At 41.5% G+C, this 13,726-nt stretch overlaps 2 protein-coding genes and 1 long non-coding RNA gene across 6 annotated transcripts in view; 2 read left to right on the top strand and 1 right to left on the bottom strand.

Annotated features, from left to right (window-relative positions):
- Nucleotides 1-13,726, bottom strand: part of LOC310668600 — a 33,187-nt gene that overhangs the window by 1,710 nt on the left and 17,751 nt on the right. For both annotated transcript variants that reach the window (XR_014506711.1, XR_014506712.1), the window contains 2 exons: nucleotides 6,429-7,181; nucleotides 3,631-3,754 (listed from right to left, as the gene is read on the bottom strand). This is a non-coding gene — a long non-coding RNA (uncharacterized lncRNA). The remainder of the gene's footprint in view (nucleotides 1-3,630; nucleotides 3,755-6,428; nucleotides 7,182-13,726) is intronic.
- LOC310668446 (platelet glycoprotein IX-like) lies at nucleotides 336-5,733 on the top strand. 3 transcript variants are annotated; one of them, XM_083421755.1, is made up of 2 exons: nucleotides 336-368; nucleotides 3,353-5,733. In XM_083421755.1, exon 2 carries the CDS (start codon nucleotides 3,361-3,363, stop codon nucleotides 4,006-4,008), a length of 648 nt encoding a protein of 215 aa, XP_083277881.1. In that variant the 5' UTR covers nucleotides 336-368; nucleotides 3,353-3,360; the 3' UTR covers nucleotides 4,009-5,733. The 3 variants fall into 3 exon arrangements, with proteins under 3 accessions (XP_083277881.1, XP_083277880.1, XP_083277882.1); XM_083421754.1 differs by lacking the exon at nucleotides 336-368 and adding an exon at nucleotides 379-500; XM_083421756.1 differs by lacking the exon at nucleotides 336-368 and adding an exon at nucleotides 2,082-2,088.
- Nucleotides 7,186-10,600, top strand: LOC310668473 (platelet glycoprotein IX-like). The gene is made up of 3 exons (XM_083421810.1): nucleotides 7,186-7,424; nucleotides 9,095-9,218; nucleotides 9,875-10,600. The coding sequence occupies exon 3, from the start codon at nucleotides 9,876-9,878 to the stop codon at nucleotides 10,494-10,496; it is 621 nt and encodes a 206-aa protein (XP_083277936.1). The 5' UTR covers nucleotides 7,186-7,424; nucleotides 9,095-9,218; nucleotide 9,875; the 3' UTR covers nucleotides 10,497-10,600.

The following is a 13,726-nucleotide window of genomic DNA, read 5'->3' on the forward strand; positions in this document are numbered from 1 at the left end:
GTGCAGGATATAGACTAGATGGCCTCGGGGCTCATTGTAGCTCTTCGGTTACAATTCCACTAGCTCCCAAAGCTTATATAGCCTAAATTGAGTAATTTACTTTAAGAAGTATAAATAAAATTTGATGCTGATGAAAAAGTACATAGGGCCAAGGATGAGAAACAAAGAATTTCATCTTACTAAAACCTTTTGTTGTCTTTTAGGGAGCAAACAAAATATATTCCACAAGTACTGGGAATTATTTTTTTCTTGCTTGCTGAACCCAATATAGAAGAAAACAAAAGAATAACTCACTTAGGAGGCTGGCATTGTGCATTTGTAAAGGCAAGCGCTTTCAAACAGATAATGAAGAAGGCTTGGCTTATGTGGTGAGTTCTTTATAAACTCATTTCCTTCCTGGAGTTCAGGAATTATTCTACTTTGGCCATTGCTGCAAGACTGGAAGAAGCTTCAGTGGGAAGACACCAGCATTTATTTTCTTTCTTTTTTTAAGAAATAAGGTAAGGTGTGCAATTCAACCATCTTTCAGTTTATAGTTCTATGAGAAAACTTGGCATTACTTAAGTTTCTTATTAAATCACACAGGATACTCTGCTGCATAGCATTTGTTGCTACTTCTATTTGGCAGTTGGAAGCTCTCTTTTCATTTTCCACTAGATTTCATTTCAAGTTCTCTCCTTGGATAGATTCACACACACAAATTACTGTTGTTTTTTTGTGAGCTATCAGTATTCCAGGAGAAAACCACTGCAGTGGTATCTTGGGTGTAGCCAGGATTTTTGTTAGGGTGGGCAGAACTGACGTGATTGGTCACTTAGTTAAGTATTTCTATTGTTTTACTTGATCTAGGGGGGCAGCTGCCCCCTGCCTCCCCCAGCTATGCCCATAAGTGGGATGGAGTGTATGATTAGTTCACTGTTATGGCTACATAGCTCAATGAGGTGGCATGGCCCTCTGACCAGACTGGGGCCACAATGGGAGACCAAGGGTTAAAGCCCACTAATGCCTGTGCCCGGGTCTTAATCTGGGCTGGGTCCCTGTGCTAGCTATTTTTGAAAGAAAATTCATGTGCTTAAGGACATGATTAACATATTGCCAAGTTTGACCCTTACTGGGCTTTACTAAGCTTGTAACTCTTGTTCTCACCAATATAAAATTAAGCTCTGGAGTAAATGTGGTGATGCCGATCTGGTGAATTGCCCACTTTTAGAGATAAAAGCCGGTTATTTCCTTAAATATGTGGCTTTCAGCACATTTAAAGCATTTCATTTCAGAAGTGTGTGCTGTAAACTTCTTTTCTTCAACTTAAATATATGTAATAATAAAACTTGTGGCTCAGGAAACATGACCTATATTTTTCACAATGATAGAGATGAACTTTAAAAGACCCTTCTATACCAGAGTAGATAACTTTCATTACACCTTCAGTATGTACGCTCCCCCAACGACTTTTAAAAGGCTGGAAATAATACTCTATCAGGCTGGGGAAAGCTGTCCTAAACATAATGGTCAAAAACTGACGTTTCTGTTGGATCTTCCTCTTTTACCCTGATCCAACTCATTGTGCTTAAAAATGTATTTATATATGTGACTATTCTGTTGAAAGATGCTTAGAGACAATTTACATTATTGAGCTGGCAAGGTGATAATGTAAGCTGAATTATATTCCCTAAGTTCTGCTTGTTGTGAAGTAATTATGTCATTATTTCAACAGTACCATGCACTGTCTCTCTGTGTGTCTCTTACACACATGCACGCACACAAACACACACACACAATTCCACATTTACCCTGCCAAAATTAGACTCATTGCATTTTGTGTGACATCTATAAGAAACAACCACTATATACAAATGCCCCCATCCAGCTAAGGAGATAGATCCATGCATATAAGCAGGCTTAAGCATGCGTATATGTTAGTGGATCAGGAACCATAGATGTAATTCCAATGCATATCAGAATAAAAATTTAGCAAACACCATCTATCTGGACTACAGTGCTTTCAATGGGTTGGCAATCTTCATTCTGGCACAACTAGTCAAACACTTTTTTTTTTTTTAGCACAACAAGATGGACCAGGGTGTTCAGGTAATGTAAAGTGCTATTTGTTAATAAAAAGGAAGGATGGGCACAAGAGAAATGGCATAGAACTCCAGGATTGTTTTGCATATTCTTGTGAACACTTGATAATTCAGCACTTCAGCTCAGCGTGTTGACTTCATTGGAAAGCTGTGCATTTAAAGTACCATCAATCAGGTGCTATGGAATTTCTATCTATACTTGATCTGTGATGCATCCATTCATACTTGAAAATCACTATGGTGCTACTGCAGTCATATGGTGAGCACGCATGTGTGAGTCGGCCCTCAGAGACAGAACAGAGAAAGATGAGGCGAAAGGAAAATAGGGTAATTTGGAGAGAAGTAGATAAATACAAACAACCACTTTAACCTACATCTCCATCTAATGCATGGTAAAACTAAAATCCTCATCACATGATAATATGATACAGAAAGATACCCTGCAGTGAGTCTTTCTTCATAGTTTGGCATGTTCAGGAAACTAGTTCAATAAGTCATTATATGCATATTGTAGGAAGATCTGAAGTTTCAACCCTATATAAAACCAGCTTCTTCTAAACATGAAGTATCTTTTTAAAAGGTTTTTTTTTTTTTTTTGGCAAATGGCCACAAATGAGAACACTGAAGCTTCTGACTGCCCAGCAACTGATCCGAATAAAATGAGGAATCTGAACAGTGCAAAGAAATTATCCTAGCACTTCTGAACATATGGAAAGGCAAGAATCAGTGGCTGGTACACCAGACACTGATCATCTTCTATCCTCTGTTACCTTGATATTTCAATGAAAAATCAAGTTCCTGAACCAAAACCACTGACCAGATGAGTTGCTATTCCAATATTCTCCCCCCCCCCCATATTTAGCCATGTACTCTGGGCAACGCCATTTTCTAAAATAATGGGTTAAACGAGAGGGAGTCAATGTAGTGCCCTCCAGATGTTGCTGAACTACAACTCCCATGAACCCCAGACAGCATAATCAATGGTCAGGGATAATGGGAACTGTAGCCCATGAAGATCTGGAATACTTGGGGTAACCCTGAACATTACACAAAAGCAACAGGAGTCTCTTCTACATCTCTTGTTGCCACTTTTCCATATCATTTGAGGATGCTGAATGCCATATATTGTATAGGAGCAATTTGTGCAGCATATTTAAAAGAAATTCTAGAATATCTATTGGTAGAATCCAGTGGGCAAAATTTTGCATTATTATTTTTTTGCTGTAAAAGACAGAGCAACAAATTGCATTGTTCATATTCTTGTCCCACAGCTGCGATCATGAACAAAGTAAAGATCTCCTCCAATGCTGGGATACTGGTCATGCTACTGTTATTAAGCACAGCTCAACCCAAGCCCTGCCCTCCCTGTTTGTGTGAGCAGCAGGAAGACCTAAGGGGTTGGATATTAGACTGCAGCTCTATGGGGCTGAAGGAAATGCCTCCCCTGTCATCAGAATTATGTCACTCGTGCCATACCATCAACATTCTTCATCTGCAAAACAACAGTTTAACGACGGTTCCTCTTGGTGCACTGGACAACTTAATTTACCTGAAAGAAGTTGATTTCTCCAACAACCCTTGGCACTGTGACTGCTCTATTTTATATTTCAAGCAGTGGCTGGAAGACTTCAGTAACGCTTCTCTTGCCAACCTTCAATGTGCATCTCCGGCTTCTGTAAAATCGAGAGCCTTGAGTCAGCTGACTGGGAATGAACTGGAAGGATGTAGGAAGCCTCAACCAATCAAATGCCTTGATTTCTTTTGGAGAGACTTTGCTCTTATTTTTGTGGCAATTATTGTCTTAATTTTAGCAAGGTGCATTCTACAATACTCAAAAAAATTAACTTCCCAAGCTGCCAGGAAGCTACATCCTTTTGAAGTCCCACTGCTGCAGATTCATGACCTGGAAAAACAGAAATCAAAATGATCTGCTGCAGTGACTAATAGCTCTTCAGTAAGATTACCAAAGTCATCTGTTTAAAAGGTTGTGTTTGTTCAGGCTCCAAGCGCATACAGAGCCATGACTAAATGTCCCTTAGGCTAAAGAAATAGCACCAGTTATATTCTGTTTGTTCTTGCTGATTACGTAAGAACTTGTTCAGTGTATGTAGTTACTTTACGTTTTCCCAAATGGCAATACCCACACTCTACCCTTGATGTTTCTGTGAGCCACTGGGGTGAAACCAAGGATAACCAAATTCTGTTAGCTGTGTAAATAATTATGTAGTAATTATTACTACATGTGCGAATACCATAGCATGGGGTAATGGATATGTGCTCTCATGCACCATGGCTTCTGCTGCTGTGGCACTCAACCGTATAAACATTCCCAAAGATAATTAATAATATCACTGCTATGCACACAGAGCTATGCATATGAAAAAATAGAGTTTAAGTTAATCTCAAACTAAATTAGGTACCAGGCCAAAAAATTTAGAACCTTAAACTCACACTCTAGCCTAAAACGGATCTGGATTAGAGAGCTCAGTTTGCTGTTATATCTCTTTTATGTTGCATCATTTATTAATGTCCTATAGCAAACTATTCTAGAGCCCAACCAAAAGCCTGCTGTGATATCAAATGATTATTTGGGATAGAATTTATGGTGTGTATTAATGTATCATATACCCCACGAATATATTCTGAATAGAGAACACCAGTTCTAAAAGTATTTGTCTTTTAAGAACGTCTGTCTTCAGGAAATGGATGACTGAATTTCATGGCTTTGTCACTGAAACTTTAGTACTCTTTACTAAAGAGTACATCCATTGCATACTGTTGCTAACCACTAAGCCCATTAGTGACTTTGCTTGTAATAATGTTAGTTATGAGTTTACAGTTGTAACGGTCTGCACACCCCCTGCTTCAAGACACCATGCTGGCTTTATTAGGATGCACCAGGATGCCTTTTGTTATCTAAGAGGGCATAAATCCTCAAAAACGAGCAAGGTGTTTGTTGGTTTAAATAAAGCATGCTGGTAGCTCACGCTCAGCAAGTTCTGTGGCATGTTTCCACAGCTATTCTTTTTCCAGTTTCATTACTTAAACACACACAGAGAGGGGGGGGGATTGCTGAGTTCTCACTTAATGCCCAATATATTTCAAAGCAAGGATGGGGAACCTCCCAGATGTTGCTGGATTACAACTCCCATCACCCCGACCATTGGCCATGCTGGCTGGGGCTGGCTGGAGTTGGAGTCCTAAATACATCTGGAGGGCCACAGGTTCCCCTCCTCTGGTTTCAGAGGATGCTATGGCAGTGACCCATATTATTTCACAACAGCTCTTATGAGGATGGCATAATACCTGAATTTAAGAAAAGGGTATTGGGTGAAGAAGTGAGTGGCTGCTCCATGAGTAGGGATTCTGTCCACCATTTCTGAAGTAGGAACTATCTCTTATCAACAGCAGGGGTGCTTCCAGATTGGGTCTTTTAATACTACCTAGTCATTGCTCTTCCATGGTAAGCTACATGTGGAATTGAAAACGGCTATGGCCACCAAAATGTGGAAAGTCAATGTATGTGCATCATGCAAGGTTCTGTCCATGCTAGTAGGCATCATATAGGGAGGGTCAATGTGCCTGAACACACCATTTTGGTGAAATGATTATTTTAAATTTTGAACTGAAATACATTTTTTTTAAAGTGCCATTGTGTTTTAAAGTGCTATAATGTTTTTAAGGCAGACAGAACAGAAAGCCAAAAATCTAAAAATGAAAAAGTCAAAATGTCACCACTGCTGATTGTTGGGTGATCATCAGATTTTTTTCTAGCAGTTGTCAGCTGAAATCCAATTCAGGAAGTAAAAAAAACGGCAGAGGCAGGGACACCGGATCAGAATCAAGGATCCAAAAGTCTGGAAACCTTGATATCTGTTTGCAGCGTGGATGAAATACTGAACCTACATCTGTGCCAATTTCTGTAATAATTAGGGCTCTCTAAGAATCTTTAATTTAATTCTGGTTTGCCAGAAGTGGCTTAGTCATGCTGGCTACATGACCCGGAAGCTGTATGCTGGCTCCCTCAGCCAGTAAAGCGAGATGAGCACAGAAACCCAGAGTCATCCGCGACTGGACCTAACGGTCAGGGGTCCCTTTACCTTTAAGACTCTTTAAACAACTGACAGCACAGTCATACACATGTCAACTGAGAAGTAAGTCCTACTAATGTCCTGCAATTATTGCCAAATAATTGAGTATAGAATCGTATTCTTTGGAGCCTAGCTGCATTTGGATAAACACACAGCTCCTAAAATATATATAATTGGTTGACATCCATCTGTCTTGTGAGACAATGGAGGAGTGCGCCTTTGGGGGTGAAGTCAAACCATTGAAAGGTTACAGCACCTGCTGTGGCTATAGAAGCCAATACAGGTGTTTTGTTGGAGTGGGGGGCAGATGAAGGTTTTGCTGCTACAGGTGCACCATGGGATTTCTTCTCTCTGTGCTCCTCCCAGCAGTCATTCCTCCTCCTCTGCTGTGGGTACAAAACCTGTCTGTCTGTCTCCAGGCACTGTGGTCATCTGCAATGGATTCCCACCCATGGCCAGGTTAAATTTGCCAGCCTTCATGTCCCGTTTGCAGACACCTTTGTAATACAGAGTTGGTCTGCCAAGAGCCCTGGTGCCTGAAGGCAGCTCCCCAAAGAGCACGTTCTTGGGGATCCTGCCATCTTCCATGGCTGTGATGATACTTCAGAGAGCTCATGTCAACTTAAAATGGACTAGCCCAGGAACGAATGAGAAGACTTCTGTGTTTGGAAGCTGTTGAAAGGCCAGAAATGAATATGGTGCAGAATGGTGAATGTGACAGTATTTCTTTGGAAACAAGTCTTCTTATGAAAGTCTTAGCAGAAGTCATTGTGGAGCAGCAGTCTTTCCAGTAAGCAGAATTCTTCTTATCAGGTGGGAACCACTGTGCCTTTATCTGGGGGAATCCTTCCAGAGCAGGAGCTAACAGGCTCCGAAAGAGGATGGAGGGAGCGTCACCAGCTTATCTTGCCCAGCCACTTCTTTCAGGAGCACTGGGCCACTTCCCACGCAGCCAATCAACTCCAGCTGCACAGTGCATGCTGTTGATTACAGTCCTTGCTGCCACAACCTGCAGAAAGGCAAGAAATTACTATGGCATAGATATAAAATGGAACATACAGAAAAAGACTTCTCCAAGGGATTTGCGAAAAGCCCCTCAAGTAGTCTGCTGACCAACTCTACCTTCTCGTACGCACTGAAGAGTGTGCAGTGAATCCTGCTGTCTAAATCAACATAAATACTCTAAAAAACCAAAAATAAAAGAATGCAGAGCTGTAAACAGATTGATCTCCTCATGTGTTTTGGACTTGAGGTAAGTGCCATTATCTCTATGCATCTTTTCTCTCTGCAGTAGCCGCACTCATGCTCTCTGTGCTGTCCATGACATGGTGTCCAAATGAACCCTATGGTATATCCACACATAGCAGAAATAATGAGAGAAAAGCACAAGAAGTTTAGTTTATTTTTTTTAAAGGGACCTGCATTCCCACAGTAGCAAAGAAAAAGTTTGAATATTTTAAGCGGTTTTCCCTTTCTTGATCTTTTTTTCTGTTTTTTTAAAGACGGTGTTCTTCATTGTATACTGTAAGGCATCTCAGTATTTTAAAAGGCTTTGCATTTGGTTGTTAACTAACAAAATTAATGGCCCAGAGTAATATAGAAGGATAACCTGAAATTATTATTCAAATCAAGTACTGTTCCTTTAGCAACCCATTGATTTGGGTAACTGACAGTTTAAATGCTACTGTGTAAAGTACTTTGGTTTCACTTGGATAAAAGTACCTAGGTTTTTTCCAGTGAAAATAAACAAACTGATCTCCTTTATAAAACGAACCAACCACAATCAACATGTTTGGAGCATGCATAAATCATAACACAGGGGGTAATTTAACATTAATGGCTTTAATTTGCTTTAACGTTTTCATTCACGATATGGTACATAATTAGATCTTATGAAAGGTTTGTTCTATGCATTTCATGCATCACAAGGTTTTCCTGCTCATTTGCTACAGATAAGCCTTTAGCTCTCTTTGGAGAACACAGCAGGAACTTCTGCTGCATCAAAAAGTGAAAGAACACAAGAAATTAAAGGATGTTCTCAAAAGTGGGGTGGGTGGTGCTCAAAGTTTGTTAGCAGGGTGCTGAGCTCCTCTCTGATACCCTCCTTCCTTAGAACCAGGAACAATCTGTGACTGTTTCTTCATCCTGTTCTGTTTACCATCTATTAACCTGGGTAGGGAAAACCATGCTAGGACCACCACTTGGCCTTAGCAGAATGCTTCTCAAAATTTCTGTTTGTTGCCTGCCTCCGTACCCAGAACTCCCCATCAGTTCCATGAGTAAGCATGTGGGTCTATGTGTGCAGCTCACTGCCATGTGCTAAGTGATGTAGACAGGATAGTTTTCCAACATTGTCATTACAAAAACAACGGAACAGGGCAGCTTTGCTTTTGTCTTATGCAGGAAAATACAATTGGGCACAAAGCTGCAATTTATCCTAAGGTAGGCTGTACTGGCCATAGGATCCTCTCCCTAGCTAAATCTTCATGCCTCCCATGTGTCCCTCCTCCAACCCCATAGGACACCCTTCCATCATTTGAAAAACTAGCCCACAGGGCATTATTGTATGTGAGGCTTTGTTGTATTTAGGTCAGTCCCACATGTCCTGCAAACATGGTGTGGGATTTTCTGTTTATACCCAAGGAAACTCAGTCTTTTGAATTAAAAGAAGTTTACTGGACAAAAGTTAAAAACTCTCTCTTCTAAGATGTTAATCTATCTGGTCCAAACACTGCAGTGAAGCTTGCAGCCATCAACAAATCTGTAAGCAGGCACATCTATTTAGTGCATGGAGAAGAGGGATGCTAGTTTGAACTGCCATCTTGACTCATTTCCTGCACTCACTGTTCTTCGAAATGTGTAAGATGGTGGTGCTTACATATGAAATGTGTGATATATAAAATTATTATCAATTGTCTACAGAAAGCTTCAGGTTCGCCACCTCTGAATAGCAAGCTCCACCAACGCCCTGAAATCTGCTTTCTTCAGACAAGATTCTCGAGTCTAATCCCACATTTGGAGAAGGACTCTTCTTGTCCCTTCAGAGGTTAGTATTTAGTTATAAAAGAGATAGCCCATAAGGAACAGGAAGTGGAGATGTAGTTCAGAGTAAGGAATGCTTTTCCCCTTCCCCTTCTCTCTCCCCCACTCTGGCAGTGGTCTCCTTGGATATGCCCACCAGAGATAATTCCAAAACGTTCCATAGAGGAAAACATTAAATCAAAAGTTAAACTGATCCTCAATCTGATGTTTCAGCGATGGCCTGGTAAAACAAACAATAAATTATTCCCTCCAAAGTAATCTTCCCCTTCCCCATGGATGCCCACATGCTATAGACTTCCTACATGGGAGATGAAACTGCAATTGAAGTGTGCAAAACCTATGTGTAGACTATAATGAGTGGCAAGAGAGTATACAATGGCATGCACCCATGTCACTTCGTGTTGAATACAGAAGACTATGTATATGCAAGTTTCATGCTGTTTTGATAGGAAAGTGTAGGAAATCTATGTCAGCCACTACTGGAGCCTCCCTTTATAGGAGAAGGGAACAACTGATTCAGCTGCAAAAGTATAGAACGGGGAGGGGAGAGGCATTATTTCCTGTTAAAGTAAAATCTTTGAAATACTATACATTAGTACAACATTCATGAATGTGCTGTGACTTATTTCTTTGCGCTGATGCCATGATTTCAACTTTCAGAATGGTCACAAGTCAAGGAATAGGATTACTGATACTTCTGTTCCTTGAAGCCACGTCTGCAAACTCCTGTCCGCACCCTTGTACATGCTCTCCACCTGATCACAACCCACTGAAAGTGGACTGTGGCTTCAGAGAGCTGGCAACTCTTCCACTTCTACCCAGTTCAGCCCAAGAACTGTACCTCCAGAACAACAATCTGGAAACAATACCTGCAGGAGCGTTTGATAATCTTCAGGCACTGCGTATCATCAATTTATCTAGCAATCCGTGGCATTGCGACTGTGGAATTATGTACTTGAAGAACTGGTTAGAAGACCAAACAGGGGACACGTTGATTAGCGACATTAGATGCTTCACTCCACCTTCACTTCACAAAAAAGCAATATCTGAACTAAGAAGGAGTGAGCTTCCTTCTTGTTCCACACCCCGAAGATTCTGTTCCGATTTCTTGTTTGGCGACACATTCCTCTTCCTCTTCATTTTTGTGCTCTTTCTCTTCCTGTGGGTTTTGATTACAAAAAGGCCTAAATTTAAAGTAGAGATTTGCAACGACAGCATGGAGATCCCAAACACATTACCTTCAACTTCTTATCAGCTGAAAAGAAGAACAGCAAGAGTCTAGAGTAATTTATCACTGCTAGCGATTGCTGCGTGTTAGATTGCCAAGTGAGAAGAAAGGTCAAGCAAATGATTTCTGTTTATCATTAAAACTGAAAAGAATTGTTATTATTGGCTTTTCATTTTAAGGGATGGGAATTCAATTCATCAAGAATGTGCTCACTGCACGAAAACCGTCATACGCAACTTTAAAAGACTTTAGCGTCCTTATTTTAATCATTGTGTTTCTGATTTATGATGCCTTCATGCTGCTGGTAAAAGCACATCCTGCAATTAGAGGTGCAACTTGGCTCTGAGATCTGGACCGTTATTACAGTTTTAGGCTAATAGGTCAGTGCATAGGGCTTGCTGGCTCTGGCTGAGCTGAGTTGTTTCCTGGTTGTGATCATCACCATATTGATAACCCATCAGCCCAAGCCTAGAGGTTGATGTGGCTTGTACATTTTGTACAAGCCAATGGGGAAATACAGTGTTCACGCTCTGGTAACCCTCTGTTTATGCGACTCCTTGCATGTCAGAGAATTATCAATAACTACACAATGTGTTCTACATGGAGCTGCCCTTGAAGATGGGCCAAAGATTGCAGTTAGTGCATAATACAGGGGGACGAATTCCAACCAGTGCTACTCAACACGTGCTGCAATGTTGACAGACAGACCCTTCACTCCGGTCATATGCCAATGCTTTCCATGGGAACTTTAGTGGAGGGTGGCCCAGGGCCATTGGGTTCGGCCCCAGATCTTGTGTTCTTCTCACTCCACCCTTTAAAAGAAAACTTAATTTAAACATTTTGCCTACAGGGAGGCTGAGCACCCGGCAAAGCACAGTGCCAATGAGGCCCAACTACTTGTGCCTTACTTTGCCCACAGGTGCATGCAGTAGTTGGTTGCGATGGAGAAGCAGGGATATGAGGGTGGGGAAGGGGCATGTTAGATGTTGAACAAGACTTTTTTTAGCTTTAATATGTCCATTAAAAACCACTTGTTGCAGATAAGATTGTGGACAAAGTTGAGGGCCCAGTCTACATAACGGTGTATGGGACCCAGAAAATACTGCTGGCACCCAATAGCTCAGAGTAAGCCATAACAACAAGAGCCAGAGTTCCTCCTCCCCCTCTGAAAACTGGCCTAAACCACCAACCATACCTATAAATATGCAATTTTTACGTAAATTTGTGCAATCTCAGACACATGTGCATGTATGCACAACACATTTTCCTATCTCAAATATACTTTAGCTACACTGAAGTCTATAAACAAAACCCATTAATTTGATTCTTAGAATCATAGAATCATAGAATCATAGAGTTGGAAGAGACCACAAGGGCCATCGAGTCCAACCCCCTGCCAAGCAGGAAACACCATCAGAGCACTCCTGACATATGGTTGTCAAGCCTCTGCTTAAAGACCTCCAAAGAAGGAGACTCCACCACACTCCTTGGCAGCAAATTCCACTGTCGAACAGCTCTTACTGTCAGGAAGTTCTTCCTAATGTTTAGGTGGAATCTTCTTTCTTGTAGTTTGGATCCATTGCTCCGTGTCCGCTTCTCTGGAGCAGCAGAAAACAACCTTTCTCCCTCCTCTATGTGACATCCTTTTATATATTTGAACATGGCTATCATATCACCCCTTAACCTCCTCTTCTCCAGGCTAAACATGCCCAGCTCCCTTAGCCGTTCCTCATAAGGCATCGTTTCCAGGCCTTTGACCATTTTGGTTGCCCTCCTCTGGACACGTTCCAGTTTGTCAGTGTCCTTCTTGAACTGTGGTGCCCAGAACTGGACACAGTACTCCAGGTGAGGTCTGACCAGAGCAGAATACAGTGGCACTATAACTTCCCTTGATCTAGATGCTATACTCCTATTGATGCAGCCCAGAATTGCATTGGCTTTTTTAGCTGCCGCGTCACACTGTTGGCTCATGTCAAGTTTGTGGTCAACCAAGACTCCTAGATCCTTTTCACATGTACTGCTCTCAAGCCAGGTGTCACCCATCTTGTATTTGTGCCTCTCATTTTTTTTGCCCAAGTGCAATACTTTACATTTCTCCCTGTTAAAATTCATCTTGTTTGTTTTGGCCCAGTTCTCTAATCTGTCAAGGTCATTTTGAAGTGTGATCCTGTCCTCTGGGGTGTTAGCCACCCCTCCCAGTTTGGTGTCATCTGCAAATTTGATCAGGATGCCCTTGAGTCCATCATCCAAGTCGTTGATAAAGATGTTGAATAAGACCGGCCCCAAGACAGAACCCTGTGGCACCCCACTAGTCACTCTTCTCCAGGATGAAGAGGAACCATTGATGAGCACCCTTTGGGTCCGGTCAGTCAGCCAGTTACAAATCCATTGAGTGGTAGCAGAGTCAAGACCGCATTTTACCAGCTTCTTTACAAGAATATCATGGGGCACCTTGTCAAATGCCTTGCTGAAATCAAGGTAGACTACATCCACTGCGTTCCCTTCATCTACCAGGCTTGTAATTCTGTCAAAAAATGAGATCAGGTTCGTCTGACATGACTTATTTTTCAGAAATCCATGCTGACTATTGGTGATCACAGCATTCCTTTCTAGGTGCTCACAGACTGTTCGCTTAATGATCTGCTCCAGAATCTTCCCTGGTATTGATGTCAGACTGACTGGGCGGTAATTATTTGGGTCCTCTCTTTTCCCCTTTTTGAAAATAGGGACAACATTTGCCCTCCTCCAGTCTGCTTCTTACACCAACTTGATTTTTTCTGATACCCATCTCTCACATGTGAAAACAGCTAGAAATGTCTTTGTTATGGTACATAAAACAGACAACTATTTAAAGAAGGAGCTAAATGTCCATCGTTATGACAGATGGAAGGTGAAGAAGGGAGTTTGTATTGCAAGGAATATCAGGGGAGCAGAACAGGACAGTTCACAAACTACAGTGCTCTTGCAGGACAACCCCTAATATAGCTCTCTAAGTCATAATAGTTAATGTGGTAGCATGTACACATTCTTCCACCTAGTAAGAAAAATTCCAGATGGGTTGAAAACTCAAGTTACTAGCTCTCAGGGAGGAGAATTTCCCCCTTTCCCATCCTTTTATCCTTCATGATAAATGAATTACATCTACCTGCCAGGTCCCACCACCAGATGTCATATGGGGAGCTGCTGGATAAACCATCTTCATAGAATTGTAGAACTGGAAGGGACCCTGAGGATCATCTAGTCCAACTACCAGCAATGCAGGAATATGCAACTTTTCCATATGG

The sequence above is a fragment of the Podarcis tiliguerta genome, assembly GCF_965153285.1.
Source record: "Podarcis tiliguerta genome assembly, chromosome: 2".
Lineage (NCBI taxonomy): Eukaryota > Metazoa > Chordata > Lepidosauria > Squamata > Lacertidae > Podarcis > Podarcis tiliguerta.